This window comes from Scomber scombrus, chromosome 23 (genome assembly GCF_963691925.1).
Source record: "Scomber scombrus chromosome 23, fScoSco1.1, whole genome shotgun sequence".
Classification (NCBI taxonomy): Eukaryota; Metazoa; Chordata; class Actinopteri; order Scombriformes; family Scombridae; genus Scomber; species Scomber scombrus.
In genome coordinates this window covers 21550884-21576064 of record NC_084992.1, presented here as the reverse complement: position 1 = coordinate 21576064, position 25181 = coordinate 21550884, and the positions used below count along the sequence as shown (strand labels likewise).

Below are 25181 nucleotides of genomic sequence, written 5' to 3'. Positions count from 1 at the left end.
CTATGGGCTATCTACTGTATTTCCAATAGAATTATCCACCAAAGCTTGAGTTGTTCATTGTTACTAACACATCTTCAAACTGTATTAATGCCATTTAAGAACATTTGATGAGCTCTTATATTCATTGTAAATTAAACTGTTGTGGAAAACATTGCATGATCAGTTAACTCATTTGTGCAGTTATAGAGACACTGATTGTGTATAAATGTATGTGCAAAAAGAGTCCAAGCAGTATTTATGAACATGGTTTGAAGAAGATTGGTACCACTTTCTTGTTTGTCCATTTAAAGTCACTGTTTCCTTGCCAGGGGCGGTGATTTGAAGGAGTCTCCTCTGGTTACCCCACAGTGACAACAAGACTCATGGAAATCACTGCCAAGAAGTAGTCCAGCATGTAACTCCCTTTTAAAACCACATGAGAGTGGTGTAGAATTCCCTGAATGTAAAATGATTCCTTTAGAGCTTGATATCAGTCAGGCAAGACTCTAATCTGTGGTGTCATCAAGAGGCAGCTGCCCCGTAACTGATCGTGTGCCTGTGTAAACATCCACAATAAAAAATGAGCTCATATTATAGAGGTAATGCTCTCAATGAATTAATATGCCCATTATCTGGGTTCAGTAGTCAACTTGCCCTTTAGTATATGAAAAGTTAATCTGATAATGACATTTCTTTATTGATTATAAGCTCCTGTCAAGCTGTTGTTTTCCCTTTTTTTTTTGGTGACTGCAACACTATCGTTGTTATTCGGATCTGGGCCAGTGGGTCCTGCAAAAACCACAAGGTTCAGCGGCAATGTGATTATCTCCATCATGTGATCTACAGCCGGGGTATGAAAGAGGTCCTTTTATTTGAGCTGGGCGCAATCGTCAGAGGTTTTTACATGCAATGAGAAGACACACCAGATCCTCGTCGGCTCGGTGAGTCAAACTAAAACTCAATACTTACACATGTATACGGTATATGAGTAGAAGAACATCTTGTGATATTTGTCGCATTTAAAATCAGTGTTAACGTGCTGTTATAGTTGATATGTGCAGTAAAGCTGGATGAATGGAAATGTTAATTGGTGCTGTTGCTTTAGCTGTTCAACAGAGCAGCAGAATGAATGTATTGACATCAGTCAGAAAAGCTCACATTCCTTTAAGAGGTTATATTTTCACTAATAACTCACCACCAGTGTTGAATGGAATGCACTCTTTTGCAGTAGGGGATATAACTGAGCTAACAGCTGCTCTGTTGTAAAGCAACAGTAACATTTCCATTTGACTTATTTACTGTATTTTTAATACAAAGGTCAACACTCATTTGACTATTATCATTGTTGGAGGAAGTATTGGGACCTTTTATTTCAGTCTAAGCAGCAAAACCACAGTATAAAAAATATTCCTTTGCAAGTAATAATCATGTATTCAAAATTAGTCAATTAAGTAAATTAAGAAGTATTGGTTGCAAAAAAAAGTATAAAAAGTAAAAGTACTAATGCCAAATTGCCCAAGTCAGTGTTATAATTATTAAATGTACTGTATACAGATATACATACAGTGTGTAAAAAGTATGAACCCCCTATTTGAATTTTTCATGTTTTACTGTTTGACAACATGGACTCAAAAAAACATTTAATATGCTTTGTTTTGGACAATGATCAACGGGAAAAGATCCTTATACAGTATGTCAAAGTGAAAACAGTCAAAATACCATGTTTTACTCGTAAAATCTAAAATAAAGTAGCAACTGTAGCTGTGAAATAAATGCAGAAGAAGAAATACTACATTAATCAGCGAAATGTAGCGGAGTGGGAATTGAAAGTAGCGTAAAATGAAGAAGTACCTCAAAACTGTCAGTTTATTTCTGTGCTGTTTTTTATTGGAAAATGACATTTTCATGACTATAGCAGCAGTCAATAACCATCATCTTACCGTTGCTGCATTCTGATTCGTCCATCCAGCTGATCATCAACTGTGACGTTCAATCATTTCATTCACCTTCTGTTTCATGTAGTTCTCCTTAAACTTCATTGACCCACAGTGTATCAACCAACCATCATTCAAATCCACTGTGGTTCATTTTTACGTCTGATGGACATCCCATAATTATTCAAAGGTACCAAATGTATCATGTATGTCTGAATTGTGGAGAGATGTATATAAAATGATCCACAAGACATCTTGAATGTTTCTACTTGATGGCACCGTACAGCCTTAATGATGGAGACTTGGTCTTTAATATTTTACTCAGTGTACATATGATATAGCTTCAATTAATTGTTGAAATATGTACAATGCTGTCAGATGGTATAGAATAAGATGATTTCAACAACCTTAAGGGAAACAGTCTAGAAAATGAATACTTGATTGGAACATTTACATTTAGTTTTTTCTCCATGTGGTTACATATGTTTGAAAAGATATTTTTTTCTGCCTCATACATGCCTCATACTCATTCAATGCTTTCTTGTTAATTAAAGGTTTGGTCATGACATAACCATCTGACATCCCTCCAAATCTTCACTGTTCGAAATGGAGAGAAACTCAAGAAGTTTCAGTGCAGCGGCTTTCTTCATGGATCATCATCATACCTCTGGCCAGCACAGTCAACCCGGCCACGCCTCAACCTTTCAGTGGCTTTCTTTTGCCTACCAGGGCCTGACAGAAATCCCTTATGGAACCATTCTAACACAAACGGATACCCTGGAGGTGCTGGATCTGAGTTATAATTTGCTGAATGAGTATCCTTTTCTAGATAACCACAAGCTACTAGACCAAGCCACTGTGCCTGTCTTTTCCTAAATCTTGGGTTACATAAATGACAAGTAAAAATTCAAGCTGCACTATTCAATATTTTGTATTCCAATAGAAGAAATGATTGAGTCTAATGTGACAAACCAGTAGAGAATTATCTCCAACTCAGCTATACGGAGCTTCTTATCCTCTTTTAGCTTGTTTTGGTTCTTTTAAATGCTCGTATTAAGCCCGCTGTACACTACCTGCCCAACAGCAGACAATATTAGAGACTATTTGGAGAACACAGTGGATCATTTAGCATATAAAGACATAATATATAAGATATAATGAGACATTTTTTTCTCAGGAGTTGGTGGAGACCAAAACAGAGCTGAAAGAATGTGTGACCTGTTAGCCACAGCAACATCATAAGGTGATAATATGTCATTGTTGTATTTTACAGCTTGTTTAAATGCACTTAAGTGGACAAAAAAAAAGCTTCTGTATTGTGTAAGATTCAACAAAAAAAGCCCAAATCCTACTCTTTAATCTTAATAAGATGATAATGTTAGATGTGTTTTCAGCTTGTTGTGAGCAGCTAAAATGAAAAAGGGACTTTACTAAATCGTTGGTCTAGTAAACAGGATTACACTCAGGGACATTAGGCAGTCTAAGCAAGGAGACAAACAAGTCCAATAGGGTAAAGGCAGGAATGAGGTCAAAGGCAGGAGGAGACAGGCTGGCCAATATAGTATATAACAGGGAGGCTTGACTAGCTGGAAGGCAATGGTAACATTGACAGTGTGGCAGAGTACTGGTGAAAGTGGGCAGGTATAAAGACTGGGTGGAAAGGATGGACAGGTGTACATATAGGTCTGTACTTAATTAAAGGGGTATGGGAGCCAAAGAGACAGAATATGTCTTTATTATTGCTATGAGAGCTGCCCATCTGATTTAATTCCAATATTCACTTTTCTTTTAGCTCTGTTTTGGGGTTCCACCAGCTTCTGGGAAAAATATGTTTGTTTAGATGCTAAATTCTCCGTTACGTACAACAGCTAGTTTTTAACTTTGTAAGCCAGCTGCTTGGTGCTGGGCAGGTAGTGTACAGTGTGTTCATCAGAGCTTTATTTATTGATACCACTTAAAGCTCAGTAGAACTGAAGGGAACTGCAGAGTCACCTATAACTGACAAACCTCAGCAGTTGGTAGTTCAATGTGTTCTCCTTCATTCAGTCTTTATTGGAACCCGGCTCTGCTGGATCAGCTGGAGAGACTCAGCACTCTGATCCTGGACTGCAACAACTACACGTCCCACGTCAAGTTCCCCTACATGCCCAGCGTCACCACGGTGTGCATCAACAAGAACAAGATAAATAACCTGCCCGTCTTTGTGGAAGAAATCCGACGAAAGTTCCCCAACATAAAGTGAGCCCGGGAGTGTTTTTCATTGAGTGGTTAGTGTTTCTGTTTGTAGAAGGCATATAACTAGTTGTTTTCATTGCTGCTCATGGTTCTCCATTCATTTCAAAACTAGGATCCTTAGTATGATGAACAATGAGGCAGCACCAAGCTATTTCAATGGAGGAAGTCTGACTCAGTACAAAGACTACAGGTAAGCATCACAACCTGTTCATTTAAAAAAAAAAATGAATTCTCATAAACTAAAATGAAGACCACCTGTGTGCTTTTGCCACTACATTGTACAAACACTACATATTCTTTGTCTCTTAAAATGCTCTAGCAGAATATAACTAGACATACATAACAACCTGATCATTAGATTTCTAAGGTATGGACAGTATATACAGTATCTTACATTTTTGAAAGGTATAGTTATTACTTACTTTGCAAATTAAGAATTTACTTCTGTGATGAGATTCTAAAATATGCTGCAGGATTATGACGGGATTAAAAGCTTGTCCTGGTTGGTAATCCTTATCAACTATACATAGATTAGTTAAAATCAGCTCACCACTGACCGAGCCACAACATTCAGTATGCTGCTTACAGCATCAGTAATATAATACAATGCATCAATCACAAGAGCCATTCTGCTGTAAAATAAGTACTTAAATGTACTTTTGATACATAACTGATGATACTTCTATTTTAGTTCAATTGTTACTTTTACTTAAAGGACCAGTGTGAAGGATTTAGTGGCTTGTTCCTTCCCATCAGCCCCTCCTTTTCAAGCGTGTAGGAGAACCTACAGTGACCGTGAAACTCAGGAAAAAAACACAAAAGACGCTATATAGAGCAGGTGTTTGGTTTGTCCATTCTGGGCTACTGTAGAAACATGGCAGTGGAACATGGCAGCCTCTGTGGAAGAGGACCTCTCCCTCTGTGGATATGAAGGGCTCATTCCAAGGTAACAAAAACACAGTTTCTTTCTTAGTTCAGGTGATTATACACTTGTGAAAATATACTTATGAATATTATATTCAAATCCTGCCAATATCCTGTTAAAGTCTTACACACTGGTCCTTTAAATAAAGGATGTCTACTGCTTCTGCCACAGATCATCTGTCCAAAATTCTATCAAAATCAGACCACTGGTTCAGGACGCCCCCATCTGGCTCATTGGTGCAAGAACATGGTGCCAAAATCTGTCTTTGGTTTTTATGAGGTTAGAGTATTGTATGAAGAATGCAAAATAAAAAATAAGCCAACAAATTCAATAAAAATCCATTAATTTGAACAGAATTTAATATGTTGATCTGTCCAGTTTTAGAATGTATTGTGCAGTAAAGCAGTGGGTTTTGATGTGTATATTAGGAATAAATGAAAGGGTTTCAGTCTCTTCACCAGTGGACAATACCACAGCAGGTGCATCAGTGTACCCTGAGTATATATATCTATCATGCAATTTGATAGCTCCATGGTATTAACTGCTGTATCCCATTGTGTTGTGCAAATGTGTGCACCCATGTCATGTTGACTCAGTACATGGACCGGAGTTACAGTGAGTAGAAGCAAGACACAGCGACCTCTTTCAGGGTCTGATTTTGGGAAGACGGTTCAGATCCATTCAATGCTGAAAATGTGGCTTTTAGCTACATGCATGTGTCATGTGTCATTTTCTTAACTGCCTGAAATAGTGCAAAATGCCTCAAAATTTATCCAAATGGCTTGTATAAATCTGTGTACTCTCTCTATATATGTAGTCACTTTATTAGGAACACCTGCACAATCCAATACAACAGCTCTGACATCAATTCTGCCCTTTTCAGGTTTTGTTAAAGCTAATTAATACAACTACATGTGTATTATTGAGGCCTTGTTGTTGTTTTCCCAAGTAATCACTAAGATGCTACTATGCTAACTGTTGTTGTTGCCAAAATGTCAGCTGAGACACAAACTGGTCTGATTATCAGCTGACATCTTTCATTCGGTTAAATCCTTATATCCTTTTTAATCTTTATACTTAAATGTCCCACTATCACTGTTTCCTGTTGCCCCTCACAGACAGTATGTCATCAGTCAGTTACCAGGACTGGAGATTCTGGATGACACCGAGGTTCCGGACAAGGAGAGAGTCCAGGCTAGAAAAACCTACAGGTTGCAGCAGAGCACTCATGGCAGCAGGAAGAGGAAGGAGGATTCATCCAAGAAACACACACACATGCAGAAGAAGTCAAGTACTATCATAAGACAATAGTATGCACAAAGTTTTTAAACCCGTCCCTTATGATCACCTTTTTAGTAATATATTTAATTATATAATATATAAAATATATCATTGTATATTCTGTTTCTGCTTGTTCCAGCATTTAACTGACATGAAATATTGAAATCTAAACACTATGTTTGTATGGCTGCATATCATATTAAATGGTAATAATTTAGATGTCTTGTGCGTCAATTTCTTCAGTTTTCAAAACTCAGCTTGACATATTTGGAAAGCGATGCGTCAAAGATAAGATTTCTGAGTGAAAGAGCATCCATTTATATTTGTTTTGTAAGTTTTTTCCAGCTCCACAGGATGAATGGGGATGTAGCTGCCTGTATGTAAGTGTATTTTTGGATTACTACCACTAAAGGGCGTTAAAGTCAAACGGGAGCTTTCTCACCATCTGCTCTAAGTGCAATAACGTGGAGTTTTCCAGATAACGTATAGCCTCAAAATGAGGATTGATAAGTGAAATGATTTTCAGAAATAATGTTAGAGTAGCAGTTATACTTCAATAATATATTAGTTGACTGAAAGAAATTAAATCTGCAAACAAATTGATAACTGTTTATTGTTTAAGTCATTTTTCAGGCTAATATTCCAAATAATGTGATAGTTCCTGTTTTCAAATACGAGAATTTGTAGTTTCTTTTGGTCTTTAAACTGTAGTAACTGGAACAGGTCATTTGATGAAGAAATGTTGGCCTCTAGGATATTGAAATTGGCTTTTTTTGTGTTTTTACTAATGTTTTGAAGATTAAAAATAGACTGAACAGCTCAAAATCAACTATTTTTAAGCCCATACCGATATAGTCCACAAGATGTAATCACTTCATATCTTGTTTCTAAATATTAAGATGTGTCACCTTTGTGGTGTATTACTGCTGTTGCTCACTGATATGAGTTTGTTAAGATGATGTCCTATCTCAAGATTATTTAGATGAACATACACACTGACATTGTGTGATGTGGTCAAAGTAACCTGATGTGTTTGAAGAAATATCAAAAAATATATTATACTGAATTTTATAGTACAAAAAAAAAGAAGAAAGTAAACTCAAGGTTCACTTACTAGCTTAATTTCTATGTCTGTAACGTTAGCTAAGCAGCTAACTACGTCCTGACTCCAGCTCCACAGTAAAGCACACATCCACCTTTTAATCTCAGTTAGAGAAAAAAAAGAAGCAAATTGTATTTCCCAAAATGTTGGAACTATTCATTTAAACTCAATGAGTTAGCAGAATGTCAGAAAATGGGTTCAAACTTCAAATGATTAGCAGAGTGCAGCTAAGCTAGTTAGCTAGCCTTATTGACAAAGTTGACAATTGACCCACTAAATAACAGTCTGCATTTATTCCCTCATTTATTCTGAAAAGAGACTTATGACTTGTGTATAAAAAAGACATATATTGTAATGAATGTAATGTTTTCATATTTTATAAATGATCATATGTTCTTTATTATACATCTTTAGACACGGACTCCCCAGTGTTTGGTGGGATGCTGCCAATCCCAAAGACTTGAGGGGCCAATGACAAGATCCTGCACAGGTGGGGCAGAAACATTAGCAGTCCAGTCATAAATGGGGGTCAGGAGGGTATTTCCACCTGCAGTCGGTGATATATGAGGCTATTTCATTTTGCCTTAAGGCCTAAGAATGCTCCCAAATGTCCTCACAGCTAATGTGTTGAGTTTCGTTGAGTTTCGATAGTGAGCCAGGAGAATAATTGTGCTTTGTTGGTGACATTAGATGCTGTAATAAATGAAGCGAGTGCACAAGGTAAATTGGAATGGTGGTTTTCCTCTTCCAGTCCCACTCATTCAGTGTTTTTTTTTCTATGTGTCTCTCTTTCAGTTTGGCATTCTTTGACCTTCTTTTGTCTCCGTTAGAGGCTTTGTTGGTGCTGTGCTTAACTGGGCTAAAGGAGAACAAAATGTTCCCAGAACCCCCCCCCCACCCCCCCCCCCCCACCCCCCACCACCACCACCACCACCACCACCACCACCTTATCCTTCCCTCTGAGACACCAAAAAGAAACCCTCTGACACTGCTTAACTACACTGGTCAGTTAACTGTTTAATTACATTTTCTGTAGATGTTATTCTCCATGAAGCCCTCTCCACACCACTAGAGGTAAAATTCTGATTCTGCTGGAGAAATATGAATACATTTATTTATGTTTGATGACCAGACAGTTGTCTATTTTTAATATATTCAGTCTAAAAATAATGGGAGCAGCCTAAGTAAAACACACCATGTAAAAGTTGCAAAAAAACACCCAAATTACCAGAAAAATGTAGGACATGAGGTCTTTTAATTGTAGCTGTGATTAGAATCGGACCTAAAGAAGAGAACATATAAACTTAAACTACAAAACATGTTAAAACTGACTAAAATCACATATTACAATATCCAAAACAAAAAGGATGAGAAAACTTATAACTTGATTTATCTTGTGAATAAAATTAGTCTAAATATGCTTCATAATTAAGTAAGTATATAATACCAGCACACCACTTTTGACTAACTTGTTTTCTTGTTTATTTCCTACACTATATCCTACAGTACACTTCCCATAATGCACCTCAATTGTGAGCAGAGGTACAATTTCTGTTCCAAAAGTAAGAAAACCTCATTCAAAATCACATTCATTGTGTCTGACATCACTCATTCACTGCTCCTTATATAACAGATAATATAATGTATCATCACCACAGTAAATATAGTGCACTATATGTGGTGACTACAAGTCAAGTGTATCATTTATTTTTCCAGGAGAAACCTGTCATAGATCCCATCTCCTCTAATGTGGTTAAGCTGCCTGATGCACCATTTTTCTTCAAGCTCTTGCAGGCCTTTCCAAACTGTCGTCAGCTGTCACTAAGTTGGTTACTTTGCTGTGGAGTTGCTAAACGGTGTTCAAGTGTCACTTAGCAACCTGGCATTTAGTGATTCTGATGGAAGTTGGACATTTTTGAAAGGCTTCATTACCCACAAATCCTGCAAACACATGTCTTCTTGGTCCCAGCGCTTACGTAGTGCGGTTTAAGATACTGTGCAATTTCAGTGTATAGTTTGGGTTTTGTCACTTCCTGTGTTAAGACTAACTTAATACGTGATGCTAAATATAACCCTGACTTTTGTAGAGAAGTGATTCTACCGTTGTGTTGTAGACAGTTTCAGGAGCTCCAGCCTGAGAAAGTGCTTGAAGTTTAAAAATGTACTGCAGCAGTTAGGTAATATAGGGCAAATGAAAGATACATTTCTTATGAAATATCAGCTATTTCTACACATTGTTTCCCTTCTGTTCAAACATGCCAACTCCTCACCACAGGCTCTGTTCTGTTAGTAACACTTTATCTCTTCTCTGTGCTTTCCATTGCTAAATGTCTTCATATCACCTCTGCCTCTCTCCTATTTGCTATCTTATCTCAGTGGCTTCCTCCGCCTGTGCTCGACTCCCTGCTTCAGTACTGCATGTTCTTTCTATGCCCCCCCCGCCCGCCCCCTCTCTCTGTCTTTAAATGCCTGTGCCTGTGTCTCTCTCCATAGCTCCCGGTGCAAGGCGGTCTTTTATTGTGCTGACAAGTGTTTCCCAGTACATGCTGAGCATGAGCACTGCTGTGCCAAACTGGCTGCTTTATATGGACCATGAGGCCCAGCTGGCAGACCTGCCGTTCAGCTATGCAGCAGGTAGAAGCACAGACCTGCCTTACAGAATCCTATACTCTGCAAGTGTGTATATACAAGACAACAATGAACATGGAGGGATGGATACAGGGGGAGTAATCTGCCCCCTTTAAATGAACATTTCAGTCCATAAGACAAGACATAACATGCATGTAGCAAATGATTATATAAATCTGTTATAACTTGTCAACTGTTTCTGTTAAAGTAAACTGCAGCAACACTACCTTACCAAAAGTGAGATGGTTTTAGCTTTGTGTGGGCCAGCATCTCTTGTTTTTATGGGCTTGGAGGAGTGAGTCTATTCTCATCCCACTAAAATGGTGAAAATATATCATACATTATACCTGCTAAATATCATGTAAGCATAGTCATAGTGAGTGTGGCTGTAGATTATTATTAAAGTATTCTGGGTGAGTTTGTTATTGAAAAACTGCAACTAAAAATAGAGATCTTCCTTCCTTTTACCCTTAACCTATAAAACTGCTTGAGTGTTCAACATCACTCACCGTGGTCACTCAGCACTGCAGATTAACCACAATGCATTGCAGATGTCAGAAGAAGAGACATAGCTTCTCGTTAGGTTGAGATGCTCTTCACAAGTCTTCTTCACAGGGAAGCACAACGCCTCTAAACTGGCCTGAGAGTGAGTTTTGTTCTATTTTCACATAGAAGCATCATTCAATCATTTAATATTACATAATACTGTTGTTCTCCTAAATGATTCCAGATAAAGACATTGTTGCACGTCTTGTTTTTTTTTTATGCTAATTGTTTCAGTCCCAACAGGAAACTAGTGTGGTGATGGGTTTGGAGGTTTGGCTCGTCACACTGGCAGCAAACAAAATAAGAAAACCTCAAAAAGAGAAAAACAAAACACAAGCCCCCTGCCCCATTTCATTTGAAGGGTTTTTTGTTATAAGTAATAAAGTTATATGTCTACAGAGAACAGAAAGACCGTTTTTTGCCTTTACAAATATTTTGAGATGAACACAAAAGAAAAATAAGACATAAAAATAAAATAAACATTGCTACCATTTCAATCAGGAGAAACAAGTGAATGAAGCAAAAAGAATAGTTTATTATACAGATATTGATGATTAAATCTTGTCAAAAGTCTTTTAGCACTTAGACTCTACAGGGAGATTTTAACCCTTACATACTGGTTATATACTGATTCATAATTAGTCTCTCCATCAGTCATTAATACATGTTTGATTGATCTTATGGAAAAAGAACATTCAAAATCACTATTTTATGGTCCAATTCATATATTTGCATTTATAAAAATATGTATCAGTTGCACAGAAATTTTAAAAATGCATTGATGATACATTTTATTTCCATTTTGTATAATGTGGGTCACATTAGGAAAAGTCAGACTAAAAGAAATGTGTCTGGGGTGTTTCGACAGCTCTAAAACTTAAAAGAAATGGGTCAAATGTGACCCTGAACAGTATGTAAAGGGTTAAAAGGTGGTACGTTAGTCTTGAGTCCACACACTGGTGGTGGTGGCTGATAACTTCTGCTGACGCTGATAAGACTGATGAGGTTAAAAAGTGAATGCACTGATGAATCTGTGGGGACTGGGTGAAGGGTGTGTACATAACGGCAGCACGAAAGCACTAGAGAGGGGGAAAACATTTAAAAAGACAGCTACAGTAGTAGGTTCATGGGGAATGTTTGCTACCGTGCTATTGGTTGGAACAGCTGACATCTCAATTGACCCCCCCCAGGCAATCGCAGCGAGGAAATGATGTGTGAGCATGCATGAGGGAGAGGATTAACAGATGGTTTGAGAACTAAATCTACAGACCTGAGCATGCAAAAAGATCGTCCTCCTGACTGAACTTTCACTAAGCTGCATTTACATGTGCATCCAGTTCTAAATAATTGTGGGCTGGTGCATAGATGCGGTCTGCCAGTGTGTTTCCCTTTGCTGCATCACTGAACCATAAGAGAATAGGAAGCCATGTGACTCTAGCTTAGAGAAATGAAAAAGTCACACTGAGTGGGAAACACACATGTCACCATCTGACATGCTTTGAATAATAAGTTATCTATATACCATATCACTCACTGTATTACATTCACAATGTAATGTATGTATATGTGTGTGTATTTATCTATCAGATGTATGATCTCATTGATTACACCTGGAATTAATCATAATCTAACGCACTGGAATAACTATACTTGAATTACTGTAACCCAGTTGGATTCTGGGATATGTAGTCTTTCCAAGTCTAACTAGTTATTCCCAGTATCATATTTAATCATCATTTATCATATGCAAAGGCTGTTGTTATATTTCCTCTTTCATTTTCATTTTAACATAAATCTGATGTCAGTTGTTACAGATGTGTGAGCAACATATCTGTGTGGTACTGTATACTCATTTTTATGTGCTGACTCAAGAGCAGATGTTGCTGAGCGTAACACAGCAGGTGGTAATAGCTGGGGGGAAAATGTAGGGTCGACCTCCAGGGCTTTGAAGAAGATAAAGCACCACCATGTTGTCACCTTTCTAAAGTCACTCTTGATAATGGAGCAGACTTTGACATGATGGACATTGAGGTGCTCCTGGATGACGCTCATAGACTCTGTAGGGGATCAAGATTGGACAATATTCTTTTATATTATGTTATTTACCTTTATATTTCTACATTTATTTTTATTTTATTAATTTCTCTTTTTATTTCCACATTTATTTTCTTATTCTTTTACAGGTAGATTTTTCTTTTTAATGCCACTCATATGCCTTCATATAAAAGAGCTCACTTATAAACAAAGTATATCTACTGTTTAACTGTACACTCAAAATACTGCCTGTTTTTTCAGGTACATTTTCATTCATTTTTTAAAAGACAATAAAGCTGAATAGATAGGAATAGGAATTTTAAATCTTCCATAGCATGTTTTATATGTTTGGTTCTCAGTTGACAGCGTTCTTTCTTCCTTGCTCTGATGCCAGTGGAAATTGGCAGGAAATACATAAAACCCTGACATCCTGTTTCAATATCCAATAATAATCACTGTGAACCTCTTATCTCTCTTGTCCAATAGGAACTGTCAGAGCTTCCTCTACATGTGACCCCTGAACTGGTGTTTGTGGGTGGACATCTACTCTCCTGGGTGTTTTTTTCCATCATATTTGAGCAGGAGAACGCCCAAGCACCAAAATCATCATGGATATAAAAGTTCATCTTTTAATGGAATCTAGATCTAGGCTGGTTTCAGACCTCTGAATCACCATCCACAAGTTTAAACTGTACAAATATCATTGCTGTTTCCTACTGTTGCTTTGAAATAGAGACAGTAAGCATGAGGACATGATCTCTAGCGATGACGGGACAACCTCATGTCCACTCTCCTCCTTCCTCAGAATCTCTGTGAGTCATCTCAAAGTCTCAAGTCCATTTTTAGGACTAAATCACTCCTGAACTGGAACTCTTTTCGAGGGTTTTACAAGTCCAAAGCTCTCCAAAGAGCACGCTCAGAATATTAGATGTGAATACAGACCGAGCTCCCTCATGTCCTGACCTGCCCGTGAACCACAGATGAAAATTAGCCTACCTCGGGCACACTTAATGTTTTATTTCACAAGTCCGTTCCCTGATTGTGTTACGACACCAGAAAGAACGCTTAAGCCCAGGAGAGACGTATGTAAGGGATATATTTGCTGTATCGTCCTCGATTGTCATGATTTGGGTGAACATTCGGTGCGTGATATTAGTGTATAGTCTTAAACCTGTTGGTGTAACCACAGTGTAAATAGACTTCTCTGCTGTCTGTCGGCTCAGTGTCAACGTGCTGCTGTGATATCCTGTAACCTCAAACCGCTGCTCTCTGTTAGCCTGTCAGCTCTATTGTAAAGCAGGACTCCCACAGGAGAGGAATCATGTGAAAGGTGAGATAAGGGGTGTTCAACTATCCAAAAAAAAGAGAGCCAAAGCTGACTGTAGTAATGATTCACTTTTTTCTTTTATTTATTCCAATTCTCCAATCATCACCCAATGCTGTGTTAGACAGGTTCTATGGTCAACAGACCTCATTTAAATGAAATTACACCTCATTTTTGAGTGATGACATGGAAGTAATTTGGTTTATTGTGTAAATTAAAGCTTGTAATTGTTTTTTTCAGACTTATATACCCGTGTGTCTTCCCCCCCCCCTCCATTTATTGCTGCAATAAACCTAAAGAGTGAACATTCATGGCCTTCCTTTCCACACATCCTGAACCTCCTACTTTACACTAACATAGGTTCAGCTGACCGTCACCCTCTCTGAAGCTTGGGGGCAGAGTGAACTATGGATTCTTAACCTTCCTCCAGTGTTTAGGACAAATCTGACAAATTTACAAACAATTTTGGGACACTCAAAGTGCCCCATATGGAACCTGGAGTCGGAAAGGGGCACTTTTTGGCAATTTGGGGCACTTTCTCTGGGAAGCGCCCCTGTTGACCGGAGGGCGCCTCGGGGTCCCCCCATCCACTTTCAGAATGGGGCACTTCAGGTACCCCGTTTCATTTTGGGACGCTCGAAGTGCCCCATATGGAACCTGGAGTCGGAAAGGGGCACTTTTTGGCAATTTGGGGCACTTTCTCTGGGAAGGGCCCCTGTTGAATTGTACATTGTTTTTCATCCAGTTGCTTCAAAGCCTCATGATTTCCTCCACACCGGGCATTTGAACATATAAAATTACCGATCACCACTTTCACTGAATATTGAGTGGTTTAGTGAACATTGTTACAGATACACAACCAAGCCCTCCATGTGATCTACACTTTCCAGACTAAACAATGCATCATCATCTTCTCACAGACCTCATGTATAAAGCTGTATTTACACCTTCCCTTTATTTTACAAATGAAGAAGTGACTGGACCATGTTACTCATGTTAGCCACGAGTCTGAGACATTGTTTCACAGCTTTAAACAGTCTTAAACAAAATTTGGTGATTCATGATTTTTGTGTTAATATAAGAGCAGTTAAAACAGACTGGTCAAATTTGACCATGAACACTTATAAGATAAATAAGGAAGGTTAATTATCAGCTCCGTTAACTTCCTAATGAACAGTCTGCTAATTGCTGATTTTTTTATCTCTCCTGTTGTCTGCGTCAGTTTTGACCTGGGAGAGCATTAACTTAAAAATGAGGTATAATTTCATTTAAATGAGGCCTATTGACCATCATTTCAAAAAAACATGTAAACACAGAAAAGGATGATAATTTATACCTTATACTTTATAAACAGTCAAACTAAACCAGCAACTAGTATAATCAGCTTGTCCTGGGAAACTGCAGTGACCTTGTTTATCTGATTTTAATGAAGCTCATATGGACATTTGATAGGATGAAAACAAGCCTTCCACAAAACAAATGTGGAAAAGGTTGGATCACAGAAATGTTATGATGCTTTAATCAAATCATGTGTATTGTAATATTCTAACCACATTAAAAACCAAACACATGTCTGGGCTGATATAATATATATGATATGTATGCACAGGAAAAACCCCACAAATGCCAATGTGCTTTAATCAGTCACCAGCTGATCCCAATTTCTCTAATTAGTGTCACTACTAAAGAAAAAAACTTTCATTTTCTTCCAGCTACAGTATGGCAGTCCTCAATGCTGTATGCTATATTGTAAAATTGGTCAGATATTTATTTAATTTGCATCTTTCCAGTGTGACCATCACAGACTTCTTGCTTGCCTGCTGCCACATCACAGACCTGACAGAAGGAGCATCGGGGTCAGAGTTCACCGCAGCACCTTAAACATGCCACGGGATCCTGAGGCTGATCTAGTCATTGGTGAGTATCGTCTGCTTGGAGGCTTTCAAAGGACTTGTGTGAATATGTGTGTGCGTGTGAAGTGTATTGTCTGCTGTTGAATGGTGGGAAGGAAACCGGAGTTCCCTTTCCTTTAACAAACAGCCTTTGTTTGTGAAAATCGTGTTTTATGATCTCCATAGTGTGTGTGTGTGTGTGTGTGTGTGTGTGTGTGTGTGTGTGTGTGTGTCTGTGTGTGTGTGTGTGTGTGTGTGTGTGTGTGTGTGTGTGTGTGTGTGTGTGTGTGTGTGTGTGTGTGTGTGTGTGTGTGTGTGTGTGTGTGTGTGTGTGTGATCATTACTGAGCTTTATATGTTGGTGCTAGGTGTATTTCCAGGCCAGCTGTTGCCTTGCTTCCAGTCTTTATGCTAAGCTAAGCTAACCACTTCCTGAATCCAGCCCTGTACTTAAAACACACACATGGGATTGATATCGATGTTCTTCTCATAGAAGGAGAGAACCATTCCTTTAAATGTTAGTGTTAGTTCCATATATGGGTCACCGGGTGTGTTGAGACTGAATGAGAAGAACATTTTTGCCTCCCGTCATCCTCACATATTTGACAGGTGTACCTTTTGTATTAATTAGACGCAAACAGACAGAATACCATCTGTACGTTAGCTGTAAGCTTAGCTGGCAGCTGACGCACTGATCTGTCTGTTGGAGTGTGTTTGTGTTCAGTTCAGCCTCTGACTGACCTCACCAGAAGTTCAGATTATCTCTTATTTCCCTCCACTCTCTCTCCTTTTTCCTTTCCTCTGCATGTTCACGAAGCACTAAAGATGTGCGCTCTTGTCTTATATGTGCCACCCAGGTGAATTTGCATTCACTCGCTTCTTTGCATTTTATTTGCATGTGGGTAAAATTCACTTTGCATTCTGTCTGAACACACAGTGACACTGACTGATGTCCTCCAGCCTCCTTCTGTGAGGTCAGTGCGTTGAGATGCAAGAACAGCTGGGAGGTGATGGATGAATCCAACGGGGCGGCGCTGTCTCCCCGACCAACCGTCAACCCCCTTCCACTGCCCCCCTGTGCATCAGTAAGGAGGAGACAACAGATGAGGAGCTTTATCTGCAGCTTTAATCACAGAAACAAGACTGTGTCCCAAATCCTATGTGAACAAAGTAAAACTCCATGGATGTATTAAACAAGAGGTATACAAGACTACATATGCCGAGTGAGGAAGTGAAAAAGCAGAACCTGTGACAATAGTTACACATGACTTCTCATTTAGCTTTTGCAGTGGAAAGAAGCAGCTATACATCTACCCATTACATCAGCTATAGGTTTAGTGTATCCACACCTTTTTATTCCAGTTCATGTTTTGGTAATGAGCACCACAAACACAACATCAGGTGTCTGGCAGAAACGCAAACTTTAGACAAATATGGCTGCAAATATAGTCAGTCCACTGACTTTAAGACACTTTTCTACTTTACTAAACTATATTGCCAAAAGTATCCAAATCCTCACCCATCCAAATAATTGAAATCAGGTGTTTCAATCACTTCCATGGCCACAGGTGTATAAAATCAAGCATCAAGGCATGCAGACTGTTTCTACAAACATTTGTGAAAGAATGAGTCGCTCTCAGGAGCTCAGTGAATTCCAGCGTGGTACTTTGATAGGATGTCACCTGTGCAACAAGTCCAGTTGTGAAATTTCCTCAATCCTAAATATTGCACAGTCAACTGTCAGTGGTATTATAACAAAGTGGAAGTGATTTAGAATGACAGTAACTCTACGCTACAGACCTCCAAACTTCATGTGGCCTTCCGATTAGCTCAAGAACAGTAGAGAGCTTCATGGAATGGGTTTACATGGCAGAGCAGCTGCATCCAAGCCGTACATCACCAAGTGCAATGCAAAGCATCGGATGCAGTGGTGTAAAGCCCACCACCACTGGACTGTAGAGCAGTGGAGACGCGTTCTCTGGAGTGACGAATCGTGCTTCAACATCTGGCGATCTGATGGACGAGTCTGGGTTTGGCGTCAGAATGGGACGTCACTTAAGTTCATATGCGAGTCAAGGCAGGTGAGTCAATACTTTTGGCAATATAGTGTATCTACAATTTTCCTGTAACTGGCCACAGTGGCTACTATTCAGCAACATTTGCACAACTTTGCTTTAAGCTGATCTGAATAGACAAAATATATTGGAGGATTGCAGTATTGAAAAACTGTGGACCATGATATAATCAGCAGGAAATGTTTCTGGTTAGTTTGGGCATGTTTACTACAGCGTGATGTCAACATTCTTTTTTATCTTCTGTTATATTTTAATCAAATTCTGCAACTCTCAAATTCTTTTTCCATCGTTTATCGTTTCTCTCATGTAGCTCGACGGCTTCATCTTCCACCTCGTGTACAAGCATGAGGGAACGTTGAGCTCCTGGTAAGTGACATTAACGACGCTGACCTGGAGCGAACACACATCTACTTTTGAGACACTAGACATGGCCTGCAGGGAGAGGAAAGCAACTGCAACACAAAGAGAAAGAAAATGTCACAGACAAGTCAGGTTTGGTTTAGTGTTTTTATAGCTGAGGGGCATATCAGCATTTAAAGGCAGCTTTTTCCCTTCAGTCTGACAAACATGACCAGTCAAATGACTCACTGGCTCTGCAGAGATAAGTCTTGTTTACACATAAACACATGCAGACAAACTCATGGCTCCTGTATTTCAAAGAACATACTTTTCAGGTTTGTGCTAGTAGGATAGAATCCTGGAGAAAGATGCCCAGGGGGTCTTCAGAGGGAGCACAAAGGTGCTGAATGAGGCTATTTGAGAGAGTTCTCCAGGAAAGAAGCTAAATTCATTCTAGAAATGGACCACGTTGGACTGTAGTATAACTCTAGACATCCTATTGTGCATCTTTCTGGAGGTTTATCGTGTAAGTCTACCCTGCCATTTAAAATCCATTATGTCACAGGAAGTAACTACAGGCGTGGTCCCATATCCATTAAATCCTCAGTGCTTGTCAATCGCTTATTAAAAAGTCATGTTTCAGCTCTCCCAGTGTGCTGTGCGACCGAAGTGTGGCCCGCTTCTTATTCCTTAGGGGGATTTGGAACGAACCCCGACCATCCTCCCCTCTCCATGCTCACCCCACTCTGCTAAAAATTGCCACTTCAAAGACTTCCTGACATCTGGCCACAACAGTCATTGCTGGAGAGTGAGCGGTTAGATGGATGGGCAGGGTTAGTTGCCTGTGGGCCTGGTAGAGTGATGGTTGACATGATGGAAAGCAAAATGTAGTTTCCCCCCTGCTTGTGAAAAAGCAATTGTGCTGAGCCTTTTAAAACAAGCATGTGTTTTTAGAGCACACATGCTGTTTATACCAAGATTATACTGTCTAGATAGTGTAAATACTTACAAAGGCATATAAGGTTTCACTCTGTGTGCAGTTCTTAAAGTAGATGCCAGTCGGTCCAGTTTCTCAGACTCAGAGATTAAGACTAATTCTAGACTATAGACAAGATTCTGTGAAAATATCCATTGAGATATGAGATTCTAGTCTTGGATTCTAGAGTCTAGTCTTAGTGTAAACTTGATCCCACACTCATTCTTTTTCAATGTATTTATTCTATGCTGTCAGCGCCACAGACTGAATGTCTTTTTCTCTACTTTGTAATTATCTGCATTGCAAAGCAACCACAAGGTCTTTACTATCCCTTCACTGCAGCTATACAGGGAAACACAAGGAGGGGGAATTCTATGCTAAAAAAGACTCAATGTGGGAGATAACTACTTGACTTGAGTAAGTGCTACAAGACTGCTGACACTTCATTCTGGCTTCAGATAAAATACACCGAAGTCGCTTTTAGAAAGGGATCTTTTAATGGCCGGTATGAACAGGAGGAATTAATTGGGCCGAGCCAATCACAGTTGACCACTGCTTGATCTAAGAGATGAATGAAAATGAATTACGTGTGCTCCTAATTATCCAGAACCAAACAAAAAAAGATGTCGGCTTAGCAAAAAGTCATCATGAGAAATATCGCTTTTGTTTGAGATCTACTGCTAGCAACGTTAGCTTCGAAACTTCAGTCAGTCCACCGGGCAATCAGAAGAGACAAAGGTCGCATGGTTAAGTGCAGCAACCAACAACAGTTCAAGAAAGGACTCCAAGATCTACACATTGATGTTGCACAATCTGAGTTAAACATTTATATTATAATCAGCTTTACTAGCCAAGTATTATTTATGTGTACGAGGAATGTAACTGTGGTTTAGTGGCTCTTAATGTACTCACACAGGATATAGAACACAACAGTCTTCAGACATACACATAAGAAGTGACTGTTTACACATGCAACTGTTCTGTGAACTGTAAACAGGATATAGCCTAAACAGTGCAAAGGTGTGGAGAGTGCCTAGAGTACATACAGCACAGCCTGTTCAAATATAGCCTACAGGAATGATTTAAATATATTTGTATTTTAGACTAGATACAGTGAGTTAACTGTTAATAAGTGTGACATTGAGGGGGAGAAAGTGTTCCTATAGATCAGTGTTCTTAGATGTTTTTCATGTAAAAGACCCCTCAACTGATTTTTGCTTTTAAATGTTTTATTACAGGAAGTGTATGATACCCAGGACTTAAATAGTCACACACTCTGTCATTGTGTTACTTATACATGGAATTAGGAAATATAGCGAAAGTGAAACTAGGCTATTCCCCTTTTACTGCTGGGGAAGGGAACCATATAACACTCTCAAGGACCCCTGGTGGTCCCCCAGACCCCACTTTGAGAACCACTGTTATAGATGAGAAGTGTTAAGGTTGCAGTTACATCACAAAGCAGACGTGGTGTGGTAGGTAAGAAATAAAATAGGATATAACTAAAGCCATAAATGTTTATAGGTTACAATAAAAGTGGAATGAATAAAAAAGAGGCGGGGGTGGGCTCAGTGGTAGCAGGATTACTCAGTAGGGGTAGACTGGTTAGCACGGCACGGCACGGCACGGTTTTTACTCTGGTTCTTCAGTTTTGATCTGTTCTAGTTGTGTCTGTGTTCTGCGTGCCAGCTACTGACAGAAACTTACACGAACAAGAAAGAAACGCTGCACGATTGAAGTTTTGGATTAACGTTAGACTCTACTCCGTTATTCTGCCAGAAAAGCACGCTCTGAGACCGGAAACCTATTGAATCCGATTTCAAAGTAAAATGAGTTGCCATTTTAAAAATAAATACATCTTTTTGCTGTAATGACCTGAGCACAGCACTGCCAAAGCATGTTTAAATCACAAGTGTAATAATTCAGAATATAAGATATGCCACATTATTATACTTTAAAATAAAATGAAAGAAAATGTTGATAGTGATGCACAAAGTCTGAACACCATTATTTAATTAATTTTAGTTTTTGTCATGATCCTTATTTCATAATGTTACATTTCACCCCAGGGTATGATACAATTTACCAAGACTATGGGATAAATTGTAACATTTCCCTCCTTGTGTTTGAGACTAAACCATCTATTTTCTGATGTGTTGCAGAGATAACAGCCATGCTATTTAATAGCAGACACGTGTCACTAGTTTGCATCAAATGTTGAATGCAAGTATTTTAAAAGAGCTAGACAGAAATGTTACAAACATCGCCGGTCTCCCCTACATAATAATCCAGAATGTAAGAAAAAAAAGACAAAGCAATATGCAACTAGATTATTAGAGCACTATATAGTATAATGAAAGAAAATGTTTATAGTGATGCAGAAAGTCTGAAAACTATGTTTTATTTATTAAAAATGAATCAGATAAATGTGTATTAAAAATGTCTGCATAAGTGACTTCATGTAAGGTCTCAAATGCAGTGCTGGAGAAACTGAATTGGACTCAGGATGAAAAATTCACAGTTTTGACCACCAGCCAAACAGCTAGTGGATGTTCACATTGTTGCCACTCAGTAGATCAACATTGGGTTTTTTTGCTGGTGAGTGGAGAAATATTGATATTTTTACCACATTTGGCTGATGGCTGGTGCTATTTTTGTGACTTTAGAGACTTTATCTTTACCAAATGAAACCACAGTTGTGCTTTTTCAAAATCTGACTCCTTTCTTTCTTCCTATTGTCACTTTTTTTTTATTTCGATGGTAATGATTCTCATGAAAAATGGCAACAAATATCAATCACGTCCATTTTATGCCGGTGATTGTTTTATTTTGAAATGCGCAACCGGAAGTGATGCGTTATCTGTCGTGTAACTTTACTCTGGTACCTGTCAACTAGTCTCCGGTTCTTCTGTTTCGCCGAAATGCCGGTTGGCTTCAAGCCTGAGGAGGTTCAGCATTCACGGCAGCGTATGTATGTTAGAACTCCGGTTAAAAAATGGCGTATTTATTTTTTTAAACGTGACCTTGTGTTAACGGACTAAACACCGGACACAAACGTTTTCTTGCTCACCGGGGAGGAATTCTTCTTCTTCTCCGCAGCGTCCTGCATCGGAACAGAATGGGAAGTGAATGAGTCTAAAGTGGATCCAGGATGGAGGCTCGGGAACAACAGGAGGTATAGAAGGCTGCAGTAGCCTGACATAGAGCTCAGGGCCAGCATGACCTACATACTGAACAGCTTAATGGACCTCTCTGCTGTATGGATACATTAGACTGTAACTGACACGGTGTTCAAGCCTTGTAACACAGTAATAATAAGTGACCTTCATTTTTTATTTGCAGAACTATGCATAACGAGACACGTGAATGTGCATATGACTGAACAAAGGGAATCATCCATGTCCTATGCAAAATAAGGGAACCACATCAAGCATGGCACGCTGGATGTTTTGCTGACCTTCTGTAACGCTCTGGGGTCAAAGAGGAAATCAAAGGGAAAAATTAACCAAACAGGTGGCCTGAGGCTCGTGGATACTACTCTCTCCCTGCCATTTTCCTCTCAGTAGCCTACAATACTGACGGAACAACTCCGCTCTTTGGATTATCCCGCAGCTCACGAGGCATGTAGTAGAAGCTGGGTTCAAAGGTCTAAAGAAGAGAAGCGCTGAAAGGTCTTTTCAAACCAACCCAGCCTGTAGATGCCTTTTACACTCACGAGTAAGAGATTGTAAGGAAGCGATCATTATTCATGCTGTGATCAGCAAAAAAAGTCAAAAGCTAAGCAATAAAAACTGAACCGCATTCCAAAACAAGTCCAAATTGATGTTTTTTGGCAGTCAGCTTCATAAACTGTCGCCATCATGCTTCTGAACTGTGGACAGCAGTTGCCTCTATTGAGGCATACAGAAGTGCCGCCTCGAGTCATAGAAAACTTCATCCTCACTGGCTACCGCTTCCCAAACTACAGCCTGAAGGATTGCTTACTGTCAGCATTCAGACCTACTAATGAAACTGGAAACTTCTGGACTCACTTCCTGCCAGTTTTCATTTTTTCGTACTATTTTGTGGAGGTGTTTGGTTGGGAAGGTGCGCCACATGCTGACGATCCATTCTTCTATCCGCTTTGGAATTATTACATCGGGGTGTTCTGTCTGCTAATGGCTAGCAGCATGGCCCACCTGCTCAACTCAATGTCTCTTGTGGTAAGAGAAGTATGCTTCTTCGTGGATTATGGCACTATCAGCTCCTACACGGTTGGCTCGTCACTGGCGTATTACTACTACATCCACCCTCGTGCAGGAATAGTGGAGATAGGAGGCCGAAATGACTCCCATATGGACCTGAAACATGAACCTGCCCATTCTCCCATATCGTCGCCCTATGCAATGCCAGAGTTCAGTGTGTTTTTTGAGACCTTCTACATCCCGAGTGCATGTGTTGTAGCGATCATTTGCGTCTTATCTTGCTGTAATACTCGCCAGAGGTGGAGGCAGTATCGGTATGTCATCCGGACCTTTGTCTTCCTCCTCCCATTCCTCGTCTCATCCACGCCGGTTTTCTACCGTCTCCTCACTAGATCGCCTTACTCCCCCACCTCCTCCTCCTTCGCTGCTTCCACCTCCATGCCCAGCTTCTTCTATCGTCATTGCTTCTGGTTGCTGGTGTCAGCAGTCTTCAACATCAGCAAGATCCCTGAGCGCCTAGCCCCAGGGTGCTTTGACATCTGGGGGCACAGCCACCAGTGGTTCCACTGCTGCACGTTTTTGTCCATCCTCGACGAACTCCACATGATCAAGACAGAGGTCAGGGCCATCTTGCTCAGCCCGAATCTACTGCTACCCCCTGCCACCCTCGCGCGCCTACCTGGACCCACCATAGCTTCCACCTACGGGGTAATGTTCTTCCTCCAGACCACCATCATCTCCATTATTACGTGGTTCTCCTGGCATGCCAACTGCATTTATGGACCAGAGAGAGACCAGCTAGAAAAGGAGCACCTCAACAAACACCTGAAATGTCACTGATCGCAAACAAGATGCATCTTTTTTTCTTTTTTTTTTCTTCTTTTTTTTACATTCACTACTGTGAAGGAAGATTTGCACATGTATAAGGAGCCATGCCACAAAGTGAAGCGCACAAGAAACAATAATTCCCTTCTGATTTCATGTCCCGCACATGTCCCCTACCCCGTTTGAGAGCAGTTTTCAAGCTCTCATGAGGGGAAATTGGGGTCAACGGGAGATGAGAGGATTATATTCTGAGCTCACCACAGGGTGTCTGTCTGGTTGAGTGGATATTGGAGGACCTTGCCAGTTTTTTCCCCTGACCTGCTCCAACATGTTCCACAAGGATGTCTGAGCAGCGAGGACAATAACTACCTCTAGGGACTAGGCACTTGAGGACAGGGGAAAGTTGTTGTCCCTAGGACAACTCATATCCATATGTTCTATATAACATTTGGGTAATGTGGCTTAAATGTCAGCATAACCATTTACAGAAGTTACTAATGTGTTGCGTGCTGTCACGTCCTCCTTTTGCGCCCCCCCCCCCCCCCCCGTTCTTAAACTGCATCTTTACAAAATTCTCCGCTGTGCTTTCAGTTCATTGTTTCGTGTCTTTTTACCTTCTCTTCCTGTAACTAACATAGATGCAGTCTCATTTCCCCTCTCTTTCTAAGTGAGCAGGAAGTGTGGTGGCCTTGCAGACGTAACAGAAATAGCTGAGATATAGTCATATCAGTCTTACAGTAAAGCACTTTCAGGGGGTCGGTCGGATGGACGCGCCCTGTCATTAAGAAGCCATGGTCGCTTTCCAACCTTAAAAGACGCTATCGTTTCTGAAGAATATAATGATGTCCTGCTGACATGTTTTTTGTAGGTCCACTTGGGTAATGTAGATGTGAAATGGTGCGT

At 39.7% G+C, this 25181-nt stretch overlaps 2 protein-coding genes across 2 annotated transcripts; both read left to right on the top strand.

Moving 5' to 3' along the window:
- Positions 1–937: 937 nt before the first annotated feature.
- On the top strand, positions 938–6571 carry LOC134006353 (leucine-rich repeat-containing protein 72). Its single transcript, XM_062445445.1, has 5 exons — positions 938–2103; positions 2468–2728; positions 3960–4151; positions 4261–4338; positions 6192–6571. The coding sequence occupies exons 2-5, from the start codon at positions 2520–2522 to the stop codon at positions 6382–6384; spliced, it is 672 nt and encodes a 223-aa protein (XP_062301429.1). The 5' UTR covers positions 938–2103; positions 2468–2519; the 3' UTR covers positions 6385–6571.
- A 16558-nt stretch (positions 6572–23129) lies between these two features.
- paqr9 (progestin and adipoQ receptor family member 9) lies at positions 23130–24678 on the top strand. The gene has a single exon (XM_062445443.1). It carries the CDS (start codon positions 23130–23132, stop codon positions 24291–24293), a length of 1164 nt encoding a protein of 387 aa, XP_062301427.1. The 3' UTR covers positions 24294–24678.
- The last annotated feature ends 503 nt before the right edge of the window (positions 24679–25181 follow it).

Coding starts and splice junctions, on each gene's coding strand:
- paqr9 (XM_062445443.1), top strand. CDS start 23,130: ATGCTTCTGAACTGTGGACAGCAGTTGCCTCTATTGAGGCATACAGAA.
- LOC134006353 (XM_062445445.1), top strand. CDS start 2,520: ATGGAGAGAAACTCAAGAAGTTTCAGTGCAGCGGCTTTCTTCATGGAT. Junction 4,152..4,260: donor CGAAAGTTCCCCAACATAAA/GTGAGCCCGGGA, acceptor TTTCAAAACTAG/GATCCTTAGTATGATGAACA. Junction 4,339..6,191: donor ACTCAGTACAAAGACTACAG/GTAAGCATCACA, acceptor TGCCCCTCACAG/ACAGTATGTCATCAGTCAGT.